This window comes from Oncorhynchus tshawytscha, linkage group LG23 (assembly GCF_018296145.1).
Source record: "Oncorhynchus tshawytscha isolate Ot180627B linkage group LG23, Otsh_v2.0, whole genome shotgun sequence".
Taxonomy (NCBI): Eukaryota; Metazoa; Chordata; class Actinopteri; order Salmoniformes; family Salmonidae; genus Oncorhynchus; species Oncorhynchus tshawytscha.
The window spans coordinates 162,700-185,431 of NC_056451.1; the positions used below are offsets into that span (position 1 = coordinate 162,700).

Sequence of the window (22,732 nt, forward strand, 5' to 3'; positions counted from 1 at the left end):
CAGACATTCAGATTTTTTAATTGTTTACGTACAGTACATTTTCACATGGTGTTTATTACTGCAGTGCCCATAGTACTTTAATTACCCATGGTCTTCATCATCAAGGACATTGAAATACTTAATGATTGGGGAGAGTATGCTAAGTTGAGCCATTTTTTTTTACATTCAGCATTACCCTGTTTAGGGAAATATTGTAGTCTTTCTAACAAAGATATCTACATATATTTCAGGATGTTGTGCATCCCTGGAAATAATCATAATCATGAAATACTACAGTTAAGCGGGTAAGGTAAGTTAAGCTGCCTATTTCTGTACTGAATTAAATATTACCACGACTGTTTTAAAACACTGTCTATCTTTATTTCCCAAACACAAATCAGCACAATCACACAATCCATTTTTTTGTGTTTTAATAATATAAAGCATATTTAACACTGGCTTAATACCTGACTAGCACTTTGTACTTAAAAAAAAAACTTAACTTAGGCCAGGCTCTGTTTTCACCTCATATCCCAGCGATAATGCAAAGAAAACACTTACATTTGCTCAACTTTCACCCCAAGGCAAACATTTAGACTATATTAGCCCACACAGCTACAAGGATGCACTTTCATGCTAGGTTTAGGACTTCACATTGAAGCTTATAGAGTAAATCATTTTAGTGTCCCCCCTCTTGACAGGGTAGATATCATTTCCTGCAAATCTACACATTTTTCCATAGGGCGGAGAGAAATGCTTGCAGTTTTTAATATGATATAATTGTATTTGACCTTTTACTGCATTGTGCTAACTCAGGGTCACACAGAGTGTTTCTTGGAAGACTTAAATAAATCTACTTTGAAACAAAAAGTATATACCGCAGACACATAGGCTTAAAGAAATTAAGACAGCCGTACCATGTGAGGTATAGAGATGAAATGTATTCCATTTTGAGTTTGCATCCTAATATTACACTTTATATACATCACAGAAGACTGAAATATAACAAAACATTTTTTCAAAATGTATAATGTTTGTTAATTAAGAAAAAATATTAATAACATTCCACCCATGAGGCTACTAGGTAATTTGACTGTAGGAACTCTACAAAAGGACTCTACAAAATGAACGCCCCCCGGCCGGTACTTTGACCATGATAACAAGTTTAGCTAGCTGGCTGCTAAACTAACTTAGTAATCTAAAAAATGTTAGCTGACATGGGCTAATTGCCTATCAGTGACTGACATAAGAGAAAAACTGATGAATCACAACCAAATTTTGAAATTGCACCTTGTGTATTCTATTATTCTAATTCGCAACAGTAAGTTGAGACCCCAACTGTTCCCAAAAAATACAAATAAAAGTTGCCCATCCCTGACCTACACACATAGCTCGTCACTTGTTATGGATCCTTAGATATGAGTGTCACACCTTTTTTCAGATGGACCTATGGGATGTTTGAGGGGGGTGTTCCTGCAGCAGCAGGAACGCCCCAAATTGCGGGCTGCAATCACACACTGTCGCTCTCATCTCTCAGGCGCATCAGTTACGAACCTCCCAAGGAAAACGAACCCCCTCTTTCAATTGGCTCCTGGAGGCTTATCTTCCTATTGGCTCTTGACACCGGTCTGTCGTGTAGATAGTTCAGGGAGAGGGGCCTGAGAGATGAGGGGGCCTGAGAGATGAGCTCTCTAGTAGGTAGCAGTATAGCGAGAGGCCTGAGAGATGAGGTCTGCAGCTGGACTTCTCTCAATGAGTGTCCCAGACAATGTCCATTCAGACTATGGTGAGCTGTCAAAAAACAGCGGCCACTAGTCAGTAAGCCTTTCCCGACTGTAAACAAAAAATTGAATAAAGTGTGTGGATGTATGGATTATGTGAGCAGCACTACACTACCTACACAGGTCTAATGTCATGATGTTTTTGAGATGGCTTAGCCCTGTGACATTGATGTAACCTAATTCAGTGTTTCCCAATGGAACCTGTAGCATACTGTATATTACACAGAGACCGGAGCTGTCTGGATTTCCTGATTCCCCCTTGTTTCCATCAGAGGTGCTGTAGATTTGAATACAACCTCCCAATCACTACCCTATTCATCAGGGCTCAGCTTAAGTGACCGCCTGCTGCTGCTGTGGGATCTCTCTGATCTGAATATGGCTCTTTATTAAGTTGAGGAAAGCATTCTCAGACTGACAATTTAAAACACTGTCTAGGGATTGGGAAGGTGGGGGACTTTTGAGTCTATGTTGGGTCATAGAAGTAGAGTATTACTTTTGTTTCCTTGGGGATTGGAATCATAACCTTTCTTGATTAGAGGCTAAAGCTAATCTGTTTGGTTCTCCAGATGTGTTTGTTTTACAGAGGGTTGATAGTGGCAGATGCTGGTCTAGTTGACCACTTAACACATCCACACTGTCAGTGTCCATCTGTTCACCTATCCTTGTATTGGATTCGGGCAGCATATTATCCCATCCCCCACATCTGTGTGGCAAATTACCCTCCGGTTTCAAAGTAACCAAGTCAATTTGTGGTGTGGTGGACTATTAAGGTGCAAAATGGCTGCCATGCATCGCCCAGGTGTGATTCCAGATGTTAGTTTGACATTCACTTTGCTCCTTTGGTCAAATTGAATCATTTGCAGAATAATCCATTGCTCATCTGCCATCCCCGGCTAACTACATTAGAGACTGGGATGGAAGCTCCCCTTGCAGACCCAGAGATGTCGCTGTCAGCAGGGGTGTGCGTCTGTTTACCCTGTTTAATCCAATCCAGCGTCTAATGTTCAGGCGTGACAACAAAATGAATGATGAAACAGCCTGCAAATGGTGGTTTGATCCAATTGGGCGTTCTGGGGCCACAGTGTTTAATGACGTCCAAACTATGTTCAAATCAAATCTCATTTGTCACATACCGATACAGAGACAATATGCGGGGGCACCAGTATTGAGGTAATATGTACATATAGGTAGAGTTAAAGTGACTATGCATAGATAATAACAGAGTAGCAGCAGCATTCCAGGGGGGTGGGCAATGCAAATAATCTGGGTAGCCATTTGATTAGATGTTCAGGAGTCTTATGGCTTGGGGGTAGAAGCTGTTTAGGAGCCTCTTGGACCTAAACTTGGCGCTCCGGTACCGCTTGCCATGCGGTGGCAGAGAAAACAGTCTATGCCTAGTGTGGCTAAAGTCTTCCTCTGACACTGCCTGGTATAGAGGAAATGGGTGGCAGGAAGCTTGGCCCCGGTGATGTACTGGGCTGTACGCACTATCCACTGTAGTGCCTTGCAACCCGTCAGGATAATCTCGATGGTGCAGCTGTAAAACCTTTTGAGGATCTGAGTCTCCTGAAAGGGAATAGGTTTTGTTGTGTCTTGGTGTGCTTGGACCATGTCAGTTTGTTGGTGATGTGGACGCCAAGGAACTTGAAGCTCTCAACTAAGGGGAATATAGCTTATCATGAAATACTCTACCGCTGGCGAGCAAAACCTTGAGACTTCCTTAATATTACATTTCATGCACCAGATGTTATTTACAAAATTATCAACTTGGATTAGCTAACACAACATGCCATTGGAACACAGGAGTGATGGTTGCTGATAATGGGTCTCTGTACGCCTATGTAGATATTCCATTAAAAACCCAGCCGTTTCCAGCTACAATAGTCATTTCCAACATTAACAAAAATGTGCTTTTCTTTCAAAAACAAGGACATTTCTAAGTGACTCTGAACTTAACAGTAATGTACAGTGAGGCAAAAAAGTATTTAGTCAGCCACCAATTGTGCAAGTTCTCCCACTTATAAAGATGAGAGAGGCCTGTAATTTTCATCATAGGTACACTTCAACTATGACAGACAAAATGAGGGAAAAAAATCCAGAAAATCACAGTGTAGGATTTTTATTTATTTGCAAATTATGGTGGAAAATAACTATTTGGTCAATAGCAAAAGTTTATCTCAATACTTTGTTATATACCCTTTGTTGGCAATGACAGAGGTCAAACTGTAAGTCTTCACAAGGTTTTCACACACTGTTGCTGGTATTTTGGCCCATTCCTCCATGCAGATCTCCTCTATAGCAGTGATGTTTTGGGGCTGTTTGCTGGGCAACACGGACTTTCAACTCCCTCCAAAGATTTTCTATGGGGTTGAGATCTGGAGACTGGCTAGGCAACTCCAGGACCTTGAAATGCTTCTAACGAAGCCACTCCTTCGTTGCCCGGGCGGTGTGTTTGGGATCATTGTCATGCTGAAAGACCCAGCCACATTTCATCTTCAATGCCCTTGCTGATGGAAGGAGGTTTTCACTCAAAATCTCACGATACATGGCCCCATTCATTCTTTCCTTTACACGGATCAGTCGTCCTGGTCCCTTTGCAGAAAAACAGCCCCAAAGCATGATGTTTCCACCCCCATGCTTCACAGTAGGTATGGTGTTCTTTGGATGCAACTCAGCATTCTTTGTCCTCCAAACACGACGAGTTGAGTTTTTACCAAAAAGTTATATTTTGGTTTCATATGACATTCTCCCAATCTTCTTCTGGATCATCCAGATGCTCTCTAGCAAACTTCAGATGGGCCTGGATATGTACTGGCTTAAGCAGAAGGATACGTCTGGCACTGCAAGATTCGAGTCCCTGGCGGCGTAGTGTGTTCCTGATGGTAGGGTTTGTTACTTTGGTCCCAGCTCTCTGCAGGTCATTCACTAGGTCCCCCCGTGTGGTTCTGGGATTTTTGCTCACCGTTCTTGTGATCATTTTGACCCCACGTGTTGAGATCTTGCGTGTAGCCCCAGATCGAGAGAGATTATCACTGGTCTTGTATGTCTTCCATTTCCTCTGTCATAGTTGAAGTGTACCTATGATGAAAATGATAGGCCTCTCTCATCTTTTTAAGCGGGAGAACTTGCACAATTTGTGGCTGACTAAATACTTTTTTGCCCCACTGTATGTGTTATGGCTTTACAACCTCTGCTAGATTGTGAATAAATATTTACCTGTCTAACAAAACACAGAGGGTGTTCTTTAATAGCAGCCTCTCCAACATAATCCAGGTAGAATCAGGAATTCCCCAGGTCAGCTGAATAGGCCCCTTACTTTTTTCAATTTTTAATAATGACATGCCTCTGGCTTTTAGTAAAGTCATGTGTCTATGTATGGGGATGACTCAACACGTCTGCTACTACACCAACTGAAATGACTGCAACACTTAACAAAGAGGTGCAGTTAGTTTCAGAATGACTCCTCAGGAACCTCCCCAGCTCCTGGTTCATGCTCTCCACCTGCCTGTTTGACTTAGGCCTTATACCCGGAAGTGAGGCTGATCATGACCCCGAGCGTCTCCATACCTGTGATGTGAATTGGGGGCCACGGTCGGAGACGATGTCCTCCGGAAGGCCATAATGACGGGAGACCTGCTGGAATAGTGACTCAGTGATCTGGAGAGCAGTAGGGAGACCAGAGAGAGGGATAAAAATGACAGGATATGTAAACTCTATCTACAACCACCAAAATGGTGGTGAAACTGTCAGAGGGGAGATCAGTAACAAAGTCAAAGTCAAGTAGTTGACAGCGAGTGGCATCCTGCGCCAAGGTGGGCCACCAGTACTTCTCAGAGATGGATTGGGTAGTGTGAGAAATACCTGGATGTCCAGTGACGACAGCTGTGTGTGCCCAGGTCAGCAGCCAATCCCTTGTCCCCGTGGGAACGTAGATGCGCTCAAGAGGACAGTTAGTGGGTGCGGGCTCCCTCTCCAGTACCTGGCGGATGTCCACATCTACGTCCCAGACAACAGGGGTAATGACTCGAGAGTATGGGGTTATAGGTGCAGTCTGGACAGGACCCTCTTCAGAATCGTAGAGACGGGACAGGGCAGCGGCCTTGTTTTTTAAAAACCTGGGCGATAGGCCAGCTTGAAGTCAAATCTTGTGAAGAAAAGGGCCCACCTTGCTTGGCACAGATTCAGCCTCCTCGCTGTCCGTATGCACCCCAGGTTCCGATGGTCAGTGAGGATGGCGAATGGGTCCTTGATGCCCTCCAGCCAGTGTCACAACTCCTCTAATGCCAACTTCACTGCCAGGAGCTCTCGATCACCAATGTCGTAATTCCTCTCTGCAGGTGACAGTTTCTTAGAGTAGCGGATACAATTTATGTAGATTACCTTGTTGTTGAGACAGAACTGTCCCCACGCTCACCTCTGAAGTATCCACCTCCACCACAAAGGATATCATGGGATCAGGGTGTTTGAGCAATAGGGTGGAGGTGAAACGTCCATTGAGTAGACAGACGGAAGGCCTCCTACGGGGGCCAACCTTGAGGAGAGATAGGAGCGGAGACGGAGCTGAAGTTCCTAATGAAACGGTGGTAGAAGTTGGCTAACCCCAAAAACCATTTTAACCCATTTATGGTGGTTGGGGCTGGCTATGACCAGACTGCATCTACCTTCTTGTCATCCATCCTCACTCCCTGCAGGCTGATTTGGTAGCCTACGAAGGAGATCGACTTCTGATGAAACTGGTACCACACAGCCTTGATGAACTGGTGGTTAGCCAGGAGGCGTTCCAGGACTGCTCGAACGTGAGCGATGTGATCTTCCAGGGTAGCCGAGTATACCAGGATGTCATCGATGTCCATGATCACCTGGCGTCCGAGCATGTCCCTGAACACCTCGTTGACAAATGCCTGGAACACTGACCGAGAATTGGCTAAGCCAAAATGCCATCACTAAGTACTCGTAGTGACCAGACATCGTGCTTCCATTCATCCCCCTCACAGATGCGGATGAGATTGTATGCCCTCCGCAGGTCCAGTTTGGTAAAGAACCAGGCCCGCGGAGCTGTTCGATGACTGCCGGCACCAACGGGAGAGGGTAACGGTGCTTAGTGGTGATTTCATTGAGTCCTCTGTAATCAACACATGGACGTAACCCTCCAATCTTCTTGGCCACAAAGAAGAAACCAGCCAACGCAGGAGAAGTGAATGTGCGAATAAAACCTTGTTGGAGTGCCTCTTGGATATACTCCTCCATGGCTTGTGTTTCAGCCACCGACAGAGGGTAGATGTGTCTGCACGGGGGCACAGAACCTGCAAGCAGGTCGATGGCACAGTCCCAGGGGCGGTGAGGAGGAAGAAGGATGGCACGGGTCTTGGAAAATACCTCCAGGATGTTGGGCTGAAGGGCAACCACAGGACTCTCAACCAACGTGGAACCACAGGGGATGGGGAAGCAGGTCCTCCGGCATTTGGATGACCAGTCTGTAATTCTCATCCTCGACCATGAGATGGTGGGGTTTATGGCCAAGGGAGGCCGAAGATGATATTGTGAACTAGTACACTGGTGATGAAGAAGGGATGTTCTCCTGATAAATGGACTCCACAGACAGGGTGAGTGGTTGGGTGATGTGTCTGATGGTTCTGGATCCTAGTGGCCTGAGTATTGAGGGCTTGGACCGGGAAAGGAGAGTGTGAGATGCTATGAGCGCTATGAGATGATGTTCAGAGAGAAGGCGGGTCGGGTCAATAAAGTTCCTTGCGGTACGGGAATCCACTAACGATGTAGACACTACATGAGGGACAGTCAACTATTGTGGTGGACACCAAAAAGAGTTCAGCAAAAAGTGATGAAAAGGGAATACTCACTCCTTCCCCAGGAGGTGGAAGATCACGTGACCGTTCCTCTACTCTCGTGGATCCCGGATTGGGAAGTATCGGACACCGCTGGAGCCCTCCTTGACTACAATAAAGAGTCCCAGCTGTCTCCGTCTGCGTCGCGCCACCTCTTGGAGGTGTGTGACCCCTACCGTCATGGGTTCAGGCTCTGATCCAGGGTGTTCACTGAGGCAGGGAGAGAAGCGATGAGAGTACTGATGCTCCCGAAGTAGGTTATCCAGACGGAGGCCATCGCAATGAATGCGTCTAAGGAGAGGTTGTCGCCTCGACAGGCCAGTTCCATCTCGACAACCTCGCTCAGACATCTGCTGAATAGCGCAAGAAGCGCCGGCTCATTCCATCCGCTGGATGCTGCTACTGTCCGGAAGGTGAGCGTATCCTCGGCAGCCGTCTGGTCCCTCTGCCATAATTGGAGTAGGCTCTCACCCTCTCTGCCCTCCGGTGGATGATCGAAGATACATTTCAACAGAGCCATGAACCCCTCATATGAATCTAGCTCCTCCTCTCCCAGACGGCCGTGGCCCATTCCAACGCCTGCCCAGTCAGCAGAGAAATAACCGTGGCAACCTTGGACCTCTCGGGTGACGGGGTGCCCATCTGGTGTGCAAAGTAGAGGGAGCACCGAAGTAGGAAGCCATGGCGTTTAGATGGGGTGCCGTCATATTTATCCTGGCGAGAAAAACGGGCATCGCTGGCCTGAGCGGGTTCCTAAATGGTCTGTAGTGCTGGCTCGCTGGGTCGACTGGTTGTAGAGTATCCTCCGCTAGTTGACGGCAACGCCTCCTGGGTATGTTCAAGATGTTGCACACTGTGAAGAACCTCTTCCATAGGCGTCTCCAGTTGTGCCAGCTGGTCGTGGTTTTGACAAAGAAGGTATCCCTGCTCGTCGACCTTCTGGGAGATATTTTGTTTTCCTGCTGCGTCCATTGTTTGAGTCAGTATTCTGTAACGAAGACGCTGAGAGTTGAGAAGCAGATGGTACCTTTAATAAACCAACAAACATAGACTGAGACAACATAGTAGTGACGTCTTCACACAGACACAGAAACAATAATGACTGTGACAATAATCACTGTGTGCATAATGATGGATGCCAAGACCGGTGGTTAGTATACCTGCAACGTCGAATGCCGGAGAGGAGGAGCGGGAGTAGACGTGACAGTACTACATAGAGCAATGACTACATGGAACTTTATTCCACATCAAATTTAAAAAAACTGATGAAAATACACAGCGGGGACTCCTCCACCTGTGGGATACTACTCAGTATCAGGTGATGCTGCATCCCAACAACCCAGTGTGTGGATTATTTGTCTACGTTGGGAGTAACAGGGAGTTGCAGCGCCATGGACATTGCGGCATACGCCATATGGAGAACAGGAAGCCTGATTTGCCCCTATTGAGCAGAATATACAGTCTTCGCATTATGCAACAGAAGACCAGATCCGGGCTTCCTCCTGTCAGGGGAGCCCTCTTCAACAGGTTGCAGTGGAGAACATGGGCCAGTCATATGGAGGACAGCAGCAAGAAGTTGCCTCTCCAGCCCCGGCACCATTGTCGGGCACGGCTGCGACTGAGACATGTCCTCGTTCCTCAGGAGTTGCCTGCTATGGAGACTGAGCCCACACTAGATGTCCTTCCCCATCCTCCCTCTCTGCTGTGGAGTCTGAGGGAACCTTCACCTCGGCTCGGGTGGCCTACAGGGTTCCAGCAGCATCGCCTCCAGATCATCACCAGCCAAAGCTACCTGGCGAGCCGTTGACTATATATAGGTCACACAATACTTGCAATCTCCTTCAAGCAGTGACAGAGAGCAACATAGCTCTGTCTGCCGATCTCTGGACTTGTGGGATGGTGTGTGTGCCCAAAGTGAGTTCTGTGACATTGATTTAATATTTTCTTTACAGTACCAGACAAAAGCCACCATTTGCCTTGATGATGACAGCTTTGCACACTCTTGGCATTCTCTCAAAATCAAATGAATTTTTTTGGTTACATACACGTTTAGCAGGTGTTATTGCGGATGTAGCGAAATCCTTCATGAGGTAGTTACCTGGAATGTATTTCAATTAACAGGTGTGACTTGTTAAAAGTTGATTTGGGGAATTTCTTTCCTTAATGCGTTTGAGTCAATCAGTTGTGTAGTGACAAGGTAGTGGTTGTATACAGAAGATAACCCTATTCGGTAAGAGACCAAGTCCATATTGGGGCGGCAGTGTAGCCCAGTGGTTAGAGTGTTGGACTAGTAACCGAAAGGTTGCAAGGAGGAGGTGTGATGGTTTGAGGGTGCTTTGCCGGTGACACTATCTGTGATTTATTTAGAATTCAAGGAATTTAAGGCACCAGCATGGCTACCAAAGCATTCTGCAGGGATACGCCATCCCATCTGGTTTGCGCTTAGGACTATCATTTGTTTTTCAACAGGACAATGACCCAACACACCTTCAGGCTGTGTAAGGGCTATTTGTCCCAGAAGGAGAGTGATGGAGTACTGCATCAGTTGACCTGGCCTCCAATCACCTGACCTCAACCCAATTGAGATGGTTTGGGATAAGTTGTACCACAGAGTGAAGGAAAAGCAGCCAACAAGTGCTCAGCATATATGGGAACTCTTTCAAGACTATTGGGAAAGAAGTCCAGGTGAAGCTGGTTGAGAGAATGCCAAGAGTGTGAAAAACTGTCAAGGCAAAGGGATGCCAGATGTGTTGTGCTGCATGAGGCAAATGATGGTCACACCAGACACTGACTGGTTTTCTGATCCCCGATCCCTACTTATTTTTTAAGGTATCTTCGACCAATAGTTGCATATCTGTATTCCCAGTCATGTGATATCCGTAGATTAGGGCCTAATGCACTTATTTCAATTGACAGATATCCTTATATGAACTGTAACTCAGTAAAATATTTTAAATTGTTGCATGTTGTGTTTATATTTTTGTTCAGTGTACATACTGTATCAGGGTACTTTTCAAGAGTGTGCAGGTCCTGGTTGATACAGTTTGTTTTCCTATTCTTTGCTCTTATCCTTATTTAATGTAAAAAAGCTTACATCACAAAATGGCAACTACTTCTAACCATATAATCAACACATTTCATGGATTGGCAATAATTGAATTCATGATGCGCTTTGGTCAAATCAGTTCACAATGTGTTCTCAACCTCATTCCAATATTTAAATGTAGTTGATTATTAGTCGAGTACAGTTTATAAACTCGATAGTACTGAAATTAAATAACTGTTTACTGTCTTTTGTGAATAAAGGTTGAAATCTCATTGATCAACTTCTCTACCAAATATTACCACTTTGAAATGATGTGGTGTGCCCATTGGGATGCTGTTGCCTTGTCAGCACTTTGCAGCTTCCTAAAATATTTAACTTGAATTATGAGTCACACGGCCCATATAATTCCAGCATAAATATGTGAGGACACCATTTATATGTGACAGTATCTGGCAATTCATGAAATAAATCATGGAATAGGTAAATCACATTGCAATGTCTTAATGCATGTTGCTGTATGCAATCACATGGCAGCAAACAAGTCGGCTGGCAAATGAACTAATCTAAACGTGCCATCATGGCTGACTTAATGGTACATTAAACTCACAAAATGATCAGTGTCCATGGCTTTGTGTTGAATCAATACCATGTTTGAAAATGGATGTCAGGTGAATAACCAGTAAGAGTGACAGACCAAGCGTCCTAATTTAAGTGTCCTTAACCTGTATAGCAGGATTAGCTAAGTACTAAAATGCCTGATGGAACATGTAACAATGATTTTCAATCAGAAAACAGACCAGACAAGAGAAAATACTTCAATTAGAGACTTTAACAGGTCAGTAACATGCAGGAATCATCTTCTTCAGAACAACACATTGGAAGAATCTCAATTGCATACTTCTCGCGTCCTCTCTCAAAACATATTGGAAGAGAAAGTCTCTCCCCTCTGACCTCCTCCAATGGATTTTGAGAAGGAGGCAAGGAGAGAGGACTTGAGGAGCATGCAATTGAGATTCTCCCATAAACTAATGTATTTGTATTTTTGTATTTATTATGGATCCCCATTAGCTGATCTGTTAAAGTCTCTAATTTGTATTTTCTTGTCTCTTCCTGGGATCCAGCAAAATAAAGGCATTTATATTCAAATAAAAACGTTACGTTTTTTATTTTTATTTCACCTTTATTTAACCAGGTAGGCTAGTTGAGAACAAGTTCTCATTTGCAACTGCGACCTGGCCAAGATAAAGCATAGCAGTGTGAACAGACAACACAGAGTTACACATGGAGTAAACAATTAACAAGTCAATAACACAGTAGAAAAAAAGTGGAGTCTATATACATTGTGTGCAAAAGGCATGAGGAGGTAGGCGAATAATTACAATTTTGCAGATTAATAACACTGGAGTGATAAATGATCAGATGGTCATGTACAGGTAGAGATATTGGTGTGCAAAAGAGCAGAAAAGTACATAAATAAAAACAGTATGGGGATGAGGTAGGTAAAAATGGGTGGGCTATTTACCGATAGACTATGTACAGCTGCAGCGATCGGTTAACTGCTCAGACAGCAGATGTTTGAAGTTGGTGAGGGAGATAAAAGTCTCCAACTTCAGCGATTTTGCAATTCGTTCCAGTCACAGGCAGCAGAGAACTGGAACGAAAGGCGGCCAAATGAGGTGTTGGCTTTAGGGATGATCAGTGAGATACACCTGCTGGAGCGCGTGCTACGGATGGGTGTTGCCATCGTGACCAGTGAACTGAGATAAGGCGGAGCTTTACCTAGCATGGACTTGTAGATGACCTGGAGCCAGTGGGCCTGGCGACGAATATGTAGCGAGGGCCAGCCGACTAGAGCATACAAGTCGCAGTGGTGGGTGGTATAAGGTGCTTTAGTGACAAAACGGATAGCACTGTGATAAACTGCATCCAGTTTGCTGAGTAGAGTGTTGGAAGCAATTTTGTAGATGACATCGCCGAAGTCGAGGATCGGTAGGATAGTCAGTTTTACTAGGGTAAGTTTGGCGGCGTGAGTGAAGGAGGCTTTGTTGCGGAATAGAAAGCCGATTCTTGATTTGATTTTCGATTGGAGATGTTTGATATGAGTCTGGAAGGAGAGTTTACAGTCTAGCCAGACACCTAGGTACTTATAGATGTCCACATATTCAAGGTCAGAACCATCCAGGGTGGTGATGCTGGTCAGGCGTGCGGGTGCAGGCAGCGAACGGTTGAAAAGCATGCATTTGGTTTTACTAGCGTTTAAGAGCAGTTGGAGGCCACAACACATTGTGTGCCCTCTAATTCCATATATCTACAACAACAAAAAAATCCATGTGTACGTGTGTGTCTGTGCGTCTATCTGTGCCTGTGTCTCTTCACAGTCCCCGCTGTTCCATAAGGTGTATTTTTTAAAATCTGTGTGCATCCTTTATGGAGTAGAGATATGCACCTCTGAACAAGTCACACATACCCATAGCCTACACAGTCATAGAGACTGAGCTATACATTTAAATTGATAGATGGATTAACATTTGGATATCTATGTCCCTTCTACTCCCTCAGTTATGACATAGCAGCCAGCCAAAGTGGTCGGCTCCGCACAAGTACTCCTATTCATGGCTCAAAAGGTACCTGGTCTTTTGTCGTGTGCTAAAAAGATTTGCCTTATCCACCCAACCTGTGAAGCTGTTAGGATAATCAATCTGTTTCCCATTCTGCAGATAGACTGACAGACTGTGTCCATTGTTTGACCTCATCCCGTCAGTTGAGGATGCCTGGTCATTCTTTAAAAGTAACTTCCTTACCATTTTAGATAAGCATGCTCCGTTCAAAAAATGCAGAACTAAGAACAGATACAGTCCTTGGTTCACCCCAGACCTGACTGCCCTCGACCAGCACAAAAACATCCTGTGGCGGACTGCAATAGCATCGAATAGTCCCCGGGATATGCAACTGTTCAGGGAAGTCCGGAACCAATACACGCAGTCAGTCAGGAAAGCTAAGGCCAGCTTCTTCAGGCAGAAGTTTGCATCCTGTAGCTCCAACTCCAAAAGTTCTGGGACACTGTGAAGTCCATGGAGAACAAGAGCACCTCCTCCCAGCTGCCCACTGCACTGAGGCTAGGTAACACGGTCACCACCGATAAATCCATGATTATCGAAAACTTCAATAAGCATTTCTCAACGGCTGGCCATGCCTTCCGCCTGGCTACTCCAACCTCGGCCAACAGCTCTGCCCCCGGCAGCTCCTCGCCCAAGCCTCTCCAGGTTCTCCTTTACCCAAATCCAGATAGCAGATGTTCTGAAAGAGCTGCAAAACCTGGACCCGTACAAATCAGCTGGGCTTGACAATCTGGACCCCCTATTTCTGAAACTTTCCGCCGCCATTGTCGCAACCCCTATTACCAGCCTGTTCAACCTCTCTTTCATATCGTCTGAGATCCCCAAGGATTGAAAGCTGCCGCAGTCATCCCCCTCTCTTCAAAGGGGGAGACACCCTGGACCCAAACTGTTACAGACCTATATCCATCCTGCCCTGCCTATCTAAGGTCTTCGAAAGCCAAGTCAACAAACAGGTCACTGACCATCTCGAATCCCACCGTACCTTCTCCGCTGTGCAATCTGGTTTCCGAGCCGGTCACGGGTGCACCTCAGCAACACTCAAGGTACTAAACGATATCATAACCGCCATCGATAAAAGACAGTACTGTGCAGCCGTCTTCATTGACCTTGCCAAGGCTTTCGACTCTGTCAATCACCATATTCTTATCGGCAGACTCAGTAGCCTCGGTTTTTCGGATGACTGCCTTGCCTGGTTCACCAATTACTTTGCAGACAGAGTTAAGTGTGTCAAATCGGAGGCATGCTGTCCGGTCCTCTGGCAGTCTCTATGGGGGTGCCACAGGGTTCAATTCTCGGGCCGACTCTTTTCTCTGTATATATCAATGATGTTGCTCTTGCTGCGGGCGATTCCCTGATCCACCTCTATGCAGACGACACCATTCTATATACTTTCGGCCCGTCATTGGACACTGTGCTATCTAACCTCCAAACAAGCTTCAATGCCATACAACACTCCTTCCGTGGCCTCCAACTGCTCTTAAACGCTAGTAAAACCAAATGCATGCTTTTCAACCGATCGCTGCCTGCACCCGCATGCCCGACTAGCATCACCACCCTGGATGGTTCCGACCTTGAATATGTGGACATCTATAAGTACCTAGGTGTCTGGCTAGACTGCAAACTCTCCTTCCAGACTCATATCAAACATCTCCAATCGAAAATCAAATCAAGAGTCGGCTTTCTATTCCGCAACAAAGCCTCCTTCACTCACGCCGCCAAGCTTACCCTAGTAAAACTGACTATCCTTCCGATCCTCGACTTCGGCGATGTCATCTACAAAATGGCTTCCAACACTCTACTCAGCAAACTGGATGCAGTCTATCACAGTGCCATCCGTTTTGTCACTAAAGCACCTTATACCACCCACCACTGCGACCTGTATGCTCTGGTCGGCTGGCCCTCGTTACATATTCGTCGCCAGACCCACTGGCTCCAGGTCATCTACAAGTCCATGCTAGGTAAAGCTCCGCCTTATCTCAGTTCACTGGTCACGATGGCAACACCCATCCGTAGCACGCGCTCCAGCAGGTGTATCTCACTGATCATCCCTAAAGCCAACACCTCATTTGGCCGCCTTTCGTTCCAGTACTCTGCTGCCTGTGACTGGAACGAATTGCAAAATCGCTGAAGTTGGAGACTTTTATCTCCCTCACCAACTTCAAACATCAGCTATCTGAGCAGCTAACCGATCGCTGCTGCTGTACATAGTCTATTGGTAAATAGCCCACCCATTTTCACCTACCTCATCCCCATACTGTTTTTATTTATTTACTTGCTCTTTTGCACACCAATATCTCTACCTGTACATGACCATCTGATCATTTATCACTCCAGTGTTAATCTGCAAAATTGTAATTCTTCACCTACCTCCTCATGCCTTTCGCACACATTGTATATAGACTCCCCCCTTTGTTTTCTACTGTGTTATTGACTTGTTAATTGTTTATTCCATGTGTAACTCTGTGTTGTCTGCTCACACTGCTATGCTTTATCTTGGCCAGGTCGCAGTTGCAAATGAGAACTTGTTCTCAACTGGCCTACCTGGTTAAATAAAGGTGAAATAAAAAATAAATAAAATTGTTGCAGATATGCTCATCTCACCTTTGATCATAAAGCCACCAGTGAATCCATTGTTGAGGCTACTTTGAGCCACTGGTCAGGGTGGATCTGGTGTGACATATTTTGGGAGATAGTCAGGTGGATAACCTCAGCACCCAGAACCAATCCGTTTTGATGGAGACTAGGCTGTTGCAAGAGACTAGGTGGACGTATGTGAATGCTTGGTGAGGCACACACACACACAGAGAGTGAGAGACATGTAGCGAGTTCAGTCTTACCTCAGAAAAACCTTTAGACGCCAGAATAGTTGCAAGATGGTGCCACTTGGAGGCGTCCGTCGCATATTTTAAATCACACACATATCGAGACAGAACGTGTGCTCGGCGGAAGAGTGAAAATGTGCTGTACTGTTTATCCTGACGTCAGTTAGCACGTCTTGCACTACTGCTGCTGTCTCATAACTACGTTTCAGAAAGAATTAGGGAATCGATAGGCTGGAGAAAACAGTTTGCACATCGGTCCTCGCGGAGTCACTGAAATTATTTCTGCATCTATTCCAAACTGGACTAAAACAGCACAATGAACAACTGTGCATTTCTACTGATCCTGGCCGTTCACATTTACGCCGAAGGCATAGAGGGACCAACAGGTAAAGAGCCCTTTCTTCCTGTTTTCAAGTCACTGCGCACTTGGGAAGCGATGCATCCATCGTGGAGAGTTTTGCATCGATATATTGATCCTGAAAAGGGGTGTGAAAGATGTCGCAGTATGTTTTCCGCAGTTAACTTTATTCATAGGCGACTGAAGGCTATTCAATGGAACGCTCGATATATTGTATAATGAAGAGGGTTTACTGAATTGTCAAGGTGCGAGATAAGGGGCTTTTATGAAAATGTGTTTCATTAGATTGCTTCAAATCGGAGGATAGTGCTTGTTTTGTGGCTCACTGTTTTGAAAGACTTGACCCTCTGCTTAACAGATCAGAGTCCACCTCACATTCCCGCTTTTTGTTATAACTTCACCCGTCCCTTTAAATATGGTAGTCTAGGGTATGTTATTAGTATATTCGCCTAATCGTTTATAGCCAATATTTCCAATATTTAGGTAGGCTATTCAAACAGTGCGTCTGCTACCCTGTCATGATAACCTATTCGTATTTTTTGCTACTCTAATTCTGGATGAACATTTCTGGACATTCAATTCCCGAAATTGCATTCCAACGTGTAAATGTGGATACAGCTTTACCGATGTTTTGTGTTGAGTTCCGTTTTAAAGCCTCATATCTAATTGAAATATGCAGACTGCTGAGGGAAAATCATGCTTTGATTTAAGAACATGTGCTGACCAGCTGGCAAGTGTCTACACTGTCATTTTCAACCTTTCCCCGACCCAGTCTGTAATACCTACATGTTTCAATCAGACCACCATAGGCTATGTGCCCAAGAACGCCAAGATAACTCTCTAAATGACTATCACCTCATAACACTCAAATCTGTAGCCATGAAAGGCTGGTAATGGCTCACATAAACACCATCATCCCAACCACCCTAGACCCATTCCAATTTGCATACAGCCTCCACAGATGACGCAATCTCTATTACACTTATCTCTCCCACCTGGAGGAACACCTACACTATATAGACAAAAGTATGTGGACATCCATTCAAATGAGTGGATTCAGCTATTTGAGCCACACCCGTTGCTGACGTGTATAAAGCCTTTGTCTTCGTCTTGTCCCGTGTATATATCTTTATCTTTTTTCTTTGCATATATTTTTCTTAACCTCAACTTCAACATATTCTCCTGAAATCTGCCTCACCCAATGTGGTATGGATCTACTATTTTCTTTACTTTAGAACCGGAACCCCCAACAGTAGCTAGCCAGCTAACTAGCTAGTAGTCAGCTAGCCACTGCTAGCGGTCATCAGTTAACATTTAGCCCGGACAGCTCTTGCCAGTCTGCACAGCTCAATTCAAACCAGAGCATATCGGACTTATTTTTCTCCATATCTCCGGATTCCTACCGCAAGCTCTGAACCTTTACACCTGGATCATCGCAGCTAGCTATCTGCTATCCAAGTGGCCACTCCTGGCTAATGTCTCTGTCATGAAGCAAGCACCAGTTAACCTGGAGCTAGCCTATGCTAGGCCAATCTCCCCGCTAGCTGAAGAGGTCCCTCAGCCACCCCTCTGGCTACAATACCTATTTTGCCAATTGGCCTGGACCCCTTTTACTGCCGATATGGAGCCCCACGATCCATCACGACTGGACTACCGACGTAATCTGCCCAAGTTTTTTTTTTCAACAGGCTCCTGCATCGCGATGTCCCCTGAATGCCCATCTGCTAGCCTGTTAGCCGCGGCCCGCTAGTTATCTAGAGCATATCGAACTGTTAACTGAAGAGGCCCATCAATATACCTATTTTGCCAATTGGCCTGGACCCTTTTACTACACTGGTCTGCCGTATTAACCGCACGAGGGGGCTACAACAGATTTCTTCCATCGCGACGTCCCTCTAAGGCCCTTCTGCTAGCTTGCTAGCCTCGGCCCGCTAGCTGTCTGAATGGCCGTGTCTCCAGCCCTCCTAGCTACTCACTGGACTTCTATGATCACTCGGCTACGCATTCCTCTCCCTAATGTCAATATGCCTTGTCCATTGCTGTTTTGGTTAGTGCCATATTTCACTGTAGAGCCTCTAGCCCTGCTCAATATTCCTTAGCTAACCCTTTAGTTCCACCTCCCACACATGCGGTTACCTCACCTGGTTTAAATGATGTTTCTCAAGACATTCTCTCTCATCGTCACTCAATGCATAGGTTTACCGCCACTGTATTCACATCCTACCATACCTTTGTTTGTACATTATGCCTTGAATCTATTCTACCGTTCCCAGAAACCTGCTCCTTTTACTCTCTGTTCCGAACATACTAGACGACCAGTTCTTAGTCTTTAGCGTACCCCTATCCTACTCTTCTGTTCCTCTGGTGATGTAGAGGTTAATCCAGGCCCTGCAGTGCCTAGCTCCACTCCGATTCCCCAGGCACTCTCATTTGTTGACTTCTGTAACCGCAAAAGCCTTCGTTTCATGCATGTTAACATTAGAAGCCTCCTCCCTAAGTTTTTTTTATTCACTGCTTTAGCACACGATGCCAACGAAGGTGTCCTATCCGTGTTTGAATCCTGGCTTAGGAAGACCACGGAAAACCCTGAAATTTCCATCCATAACTATAACATTTTCCGTCAAGATAGAACTGCCAAAGGGGGCAGAGTTAGCCTGCAGAGTTCTGTACCATCTATGTCTGTGCCCAAACAATTTGAGCTTCTACTTTTAAAAAATCCACCTTTCCAGAAACAAGTCGCTCACTGTTGCCGCTTGCTATAGACCACCTTCTTACCTCAGCTGTGCCCTGGACACCATATGTGACTTGACTGCCCCCCCCGTCTATCTTCAGAGCTTGTGCTGTTAGGTGACCTAAACTGGGACATGCTTAACACCACCATCCTACAATCTAAGCTTGATACCCTCAATCTCACACAAATTATCAATGAACCTACCAGGTACAACCAAATCTGTAAACACGGGCACCTTCATAGATATCATGCTAACCAACCTGCCCTCCAAATAGCTCTGCTGTCTTCAACCAGGATCTCAGCGATCACTGCCTCAGTGCCTGCATCCGTAATGGGTCTGCGGTCAAATGACCACCCCTCATCACTGTCAAACACTCTCTAAACCACTTCAGCGAGCAGGCCTTTCTAATCGACCTGGCCCGGGTATCCTGGAAGGATATTGACCTCATTCCGTCAGTAGAGGATGCCTGGTTATTCTTTAAAAGTGCTTTCCTCACCATCTTAAATAAGCATGCTCCATAAAAAAAAGTAGAACCAGGAACAGAAATAGCCCTTGATTCACTCCAGACCTGACTGCCCTTGACCAGCACAAAAACATCCTGTGGCGTTCTGCATTAGCATCGAATAGCCCCCACGATATGCAACTTTTTAGGGAAGTTAGGAACCAATATACACGGGCAGTTAGGAAAGCAAAGGCTAGCTTTTTCAAACAGAACTGGGTTTTTTTCAAACTGGGTTTTTCAAACTGGGTTGCCCGACCAACTTTGTACTAGCTAGCTTCATTAGCTGACATGAATAAAAACAAACAAACATCGCTCCTTCGGGAAGGGGTAAGGGAGATAAAAGGCCCAACGACGATGTCGATAATGCAGAGACCGCAGAGCCCAAGACTGCAAAAAAAAAACCCTTTTTCAACAGAAAATATGATGAGTCCTACCTAAAATATGGCTTCATTGCGACAAGTGACTCGCACGCTCCAAGCCCCCTGTGCGTATTACGTGGAGATCGCTTGCCACAGTGTTTGAGGTACGAGAGCTGCTACAGAGATTTCTTTCAGAAAAAGTAACCACTGGCAGCACATTTCAATGAGGAGGAATGGCTCGCTAAACTCTCTTTGCTGTGCGACGTATTGAACCAGCTCAACGAACTCAATCTGTCACTTCAGGGGAGAATGACAACTGTCTTTAAGTAGGCAGATAAAGTGGCTGCATTGAAATCCAAACTGGAACTGTGGGGACGTCGAGTGGACAAGGGCATATTTGACATGTTCCAAGCATTAGCAGGGATTTTGGGAGAGACTGAGACTGGGCCGTCTTTCTCCCAGCTGGTGCGTGATCACCTAGCTTAGAATTTTACTTCCCAACTGCCAAAGACTCACGAAGTGGGAAGGAATGGATCCGCAACCCATTTGTGAATGTCTCAGTTGAAATGTCCGTGCAGGAAGAAGATCAACTCCTTGAGGTTGCAAATGACGGTGGCCTTAAAAGTATGTTTAAGAACTTCATCTCTGCCAATCTTCTCTATTAAAATCAAGGCTGAATATCCTGAGATAGCCACACAAGCACTGAAAACGTATGACATCTACGACCAGGTTAGCCCTTTGCTAACATAAATGCAGTTGGGTATGACAAAGGTAGTCTTTCTATGTAGTATGATACCTTAGAAAAGGAATGTTTTAGGGATTAAATTAATACTCTGAAATAATCAGACAAGTCACTCTGATGTCCAAAGTAGTATTTTTCAAAGACAACTCATTAAAATAGGGTTAATTGTAGATCGTGGAGAACTCAATACAATTATGGGAATATATGCATACATATTGAAAGTGTGCGTCTTATTATACTACAATTATTGACAAGAAAATAAACAAACTCAGCAAAAAAAGAAACGTCCTCACACTGTCAACTGCGTTTATTTTCAGCTAACTTAACATGTGTAAATATTTAATGAACATAAGATTCAACAACTGAGAACAGAAATGGAATAATGTGTCCCTGAACAAAGTGGGGGTCAAAATCAAAGTAACAGTCAGTATCTGGTGTGGCCACCAGCTGCATTAAGTACTGCAGCGCATCTCCTCCTCAATGACTGCACCAGATTTGCCAGTTATTGCTGTGAGATGTTACCCCACTCTTCCGCCAAGGCACCTGCAAGTTCACAGACATTTCTGGGGGGGGAATGGCCCTAGCCCTCACCCTCCGAACCAACAGGTCCCAGACATGCTCAATGAGATTGAGATCCAGGCTCTTCTCTGGCCATGGCAGAACACTGACATTCCTGTCTAGCAGGAAATCACGCACAGAACGAGCAGTATGGCTGGTGGCACTGTCATGCTGGAGGGTCATGTCAGGATGAGCCTGCAGGAATGGTACCACATGAGGGAGGAGGATGTAAATATCAACGCTGTAGCACACAGTGAAACCCCTGTTGAAACAAAGCCGCGACTTGTCAGTGAAGAGCATTTTTTTGCCAGTCCAGCGACGGTGGGTTTGTGCCCATTGGCAACGTTGTTGCCGGTGATGTCTGGTGAGGACCTGCATTACAACAGGCCTACAAGCCCTCAGTCCAGCCTCTCTCAGCCTATTGCGGACAGTCTGAGCACTGACTTAGGAATTGTGCGTTCCTGGTGTAACTCGGGCAGTTGTACAGACATTGTGTTTCACAGTACGGACATTGCAATTTATTGCCCTGGCCACATCTGCAGTCTCCTTGCATGCCTCCTTGCAACATAGCTAAGGCACGTTCACGCAGATGAGCAGGGACCCTGGGCATCTTTCTTTCTGTGTTTTTCAGAGTCAGTAGAAAGGCCTCTTTAGTGTCCTAAGTTTCCATAACTGTGACCTTAATTGCCTACCGTCTGTAAGCTGTTAGTGTCTTAACGACTGTTCCACAGGTGCATGTTCATTAATTGTTTATGGTTCATTGAACACGCATGGGAAACAGTGTTTAAACCCTTTATAATGAACATCTGTGTAGTTATTTGGATTTTTACGAATTATCTTTGAAAGACAGAGTCCTGAAAAGGGGACATTTTCTTCTTTTGCTGAGTTTAGTTATTTCACTGCCATCTGCTTCACAACCAAAATAATACCAGTGGTGGAAAAATTTAATTGTCATACTCCAGTAAAAATAAAGATACCATAACAGAAAATGGTTCAAGTAAAGTCAACCAATACTACTTCAGTAAAAGTATTTGGTTTTAAATATACTCAAGTATCAAAAGTAAAGGTAATTGCTAAAAAAAACTTAAGTATCAGAAGTAAAATTATAAAAAGTAAAAAATTCCTTACATTAAGTGAGCCAGACGGCCCAATCTTCTTGTTTTTATTTATTTATGGATAGCCAGGGAAACACTCCAACACCCAGACATAATTTACAAATAAAGCATTTGCGTTTGAGTCCCGACAGATCAAAGGCAGTAGGGATGACAAGGGATGTTGTCTTGATAAAATATAACTAGTACTTTTGGTGTCAGGGAAAATCTATTGAGTAAAAAGTACATTATTTTCTTTAGGAATGTAGCGAAGTAAAATTAGTAAAAAATATAAATAGTA

The 22,732-nt window shown here is 45.0% G+C and overlaps 1 protein-coding gene across 3 annotated transcripts in view; it reads left to right on the plus strand.

Annotated features, from left to right (window-relative positions):
• Positions 1–16,185: 16,185 nt before the first annotated feature.
• The window catches only part of LOC112235448 (receptor-type tyrosine-protein phosphatase U), a 323,340-nt gene continuing 316,793 nt past the window's right edge, over positions 16,186–22,732 (plus strand). For all 3 annotated transcript variants that reach the window (XM_042304415.1, XM_042304418.1, XM_042304417.1), the window contains exon 1: positions 16,186–16,475. In XM_042304415.1, the coding sequence (XP_042160349.1) occupies positions 16,406–16,475 (70 nt within the window). In that variant the 5' untranslated portion in view covers positions 16,186–16,405. The remainder of the gene's footprint in view (positions 16,476–22,732) is intronic.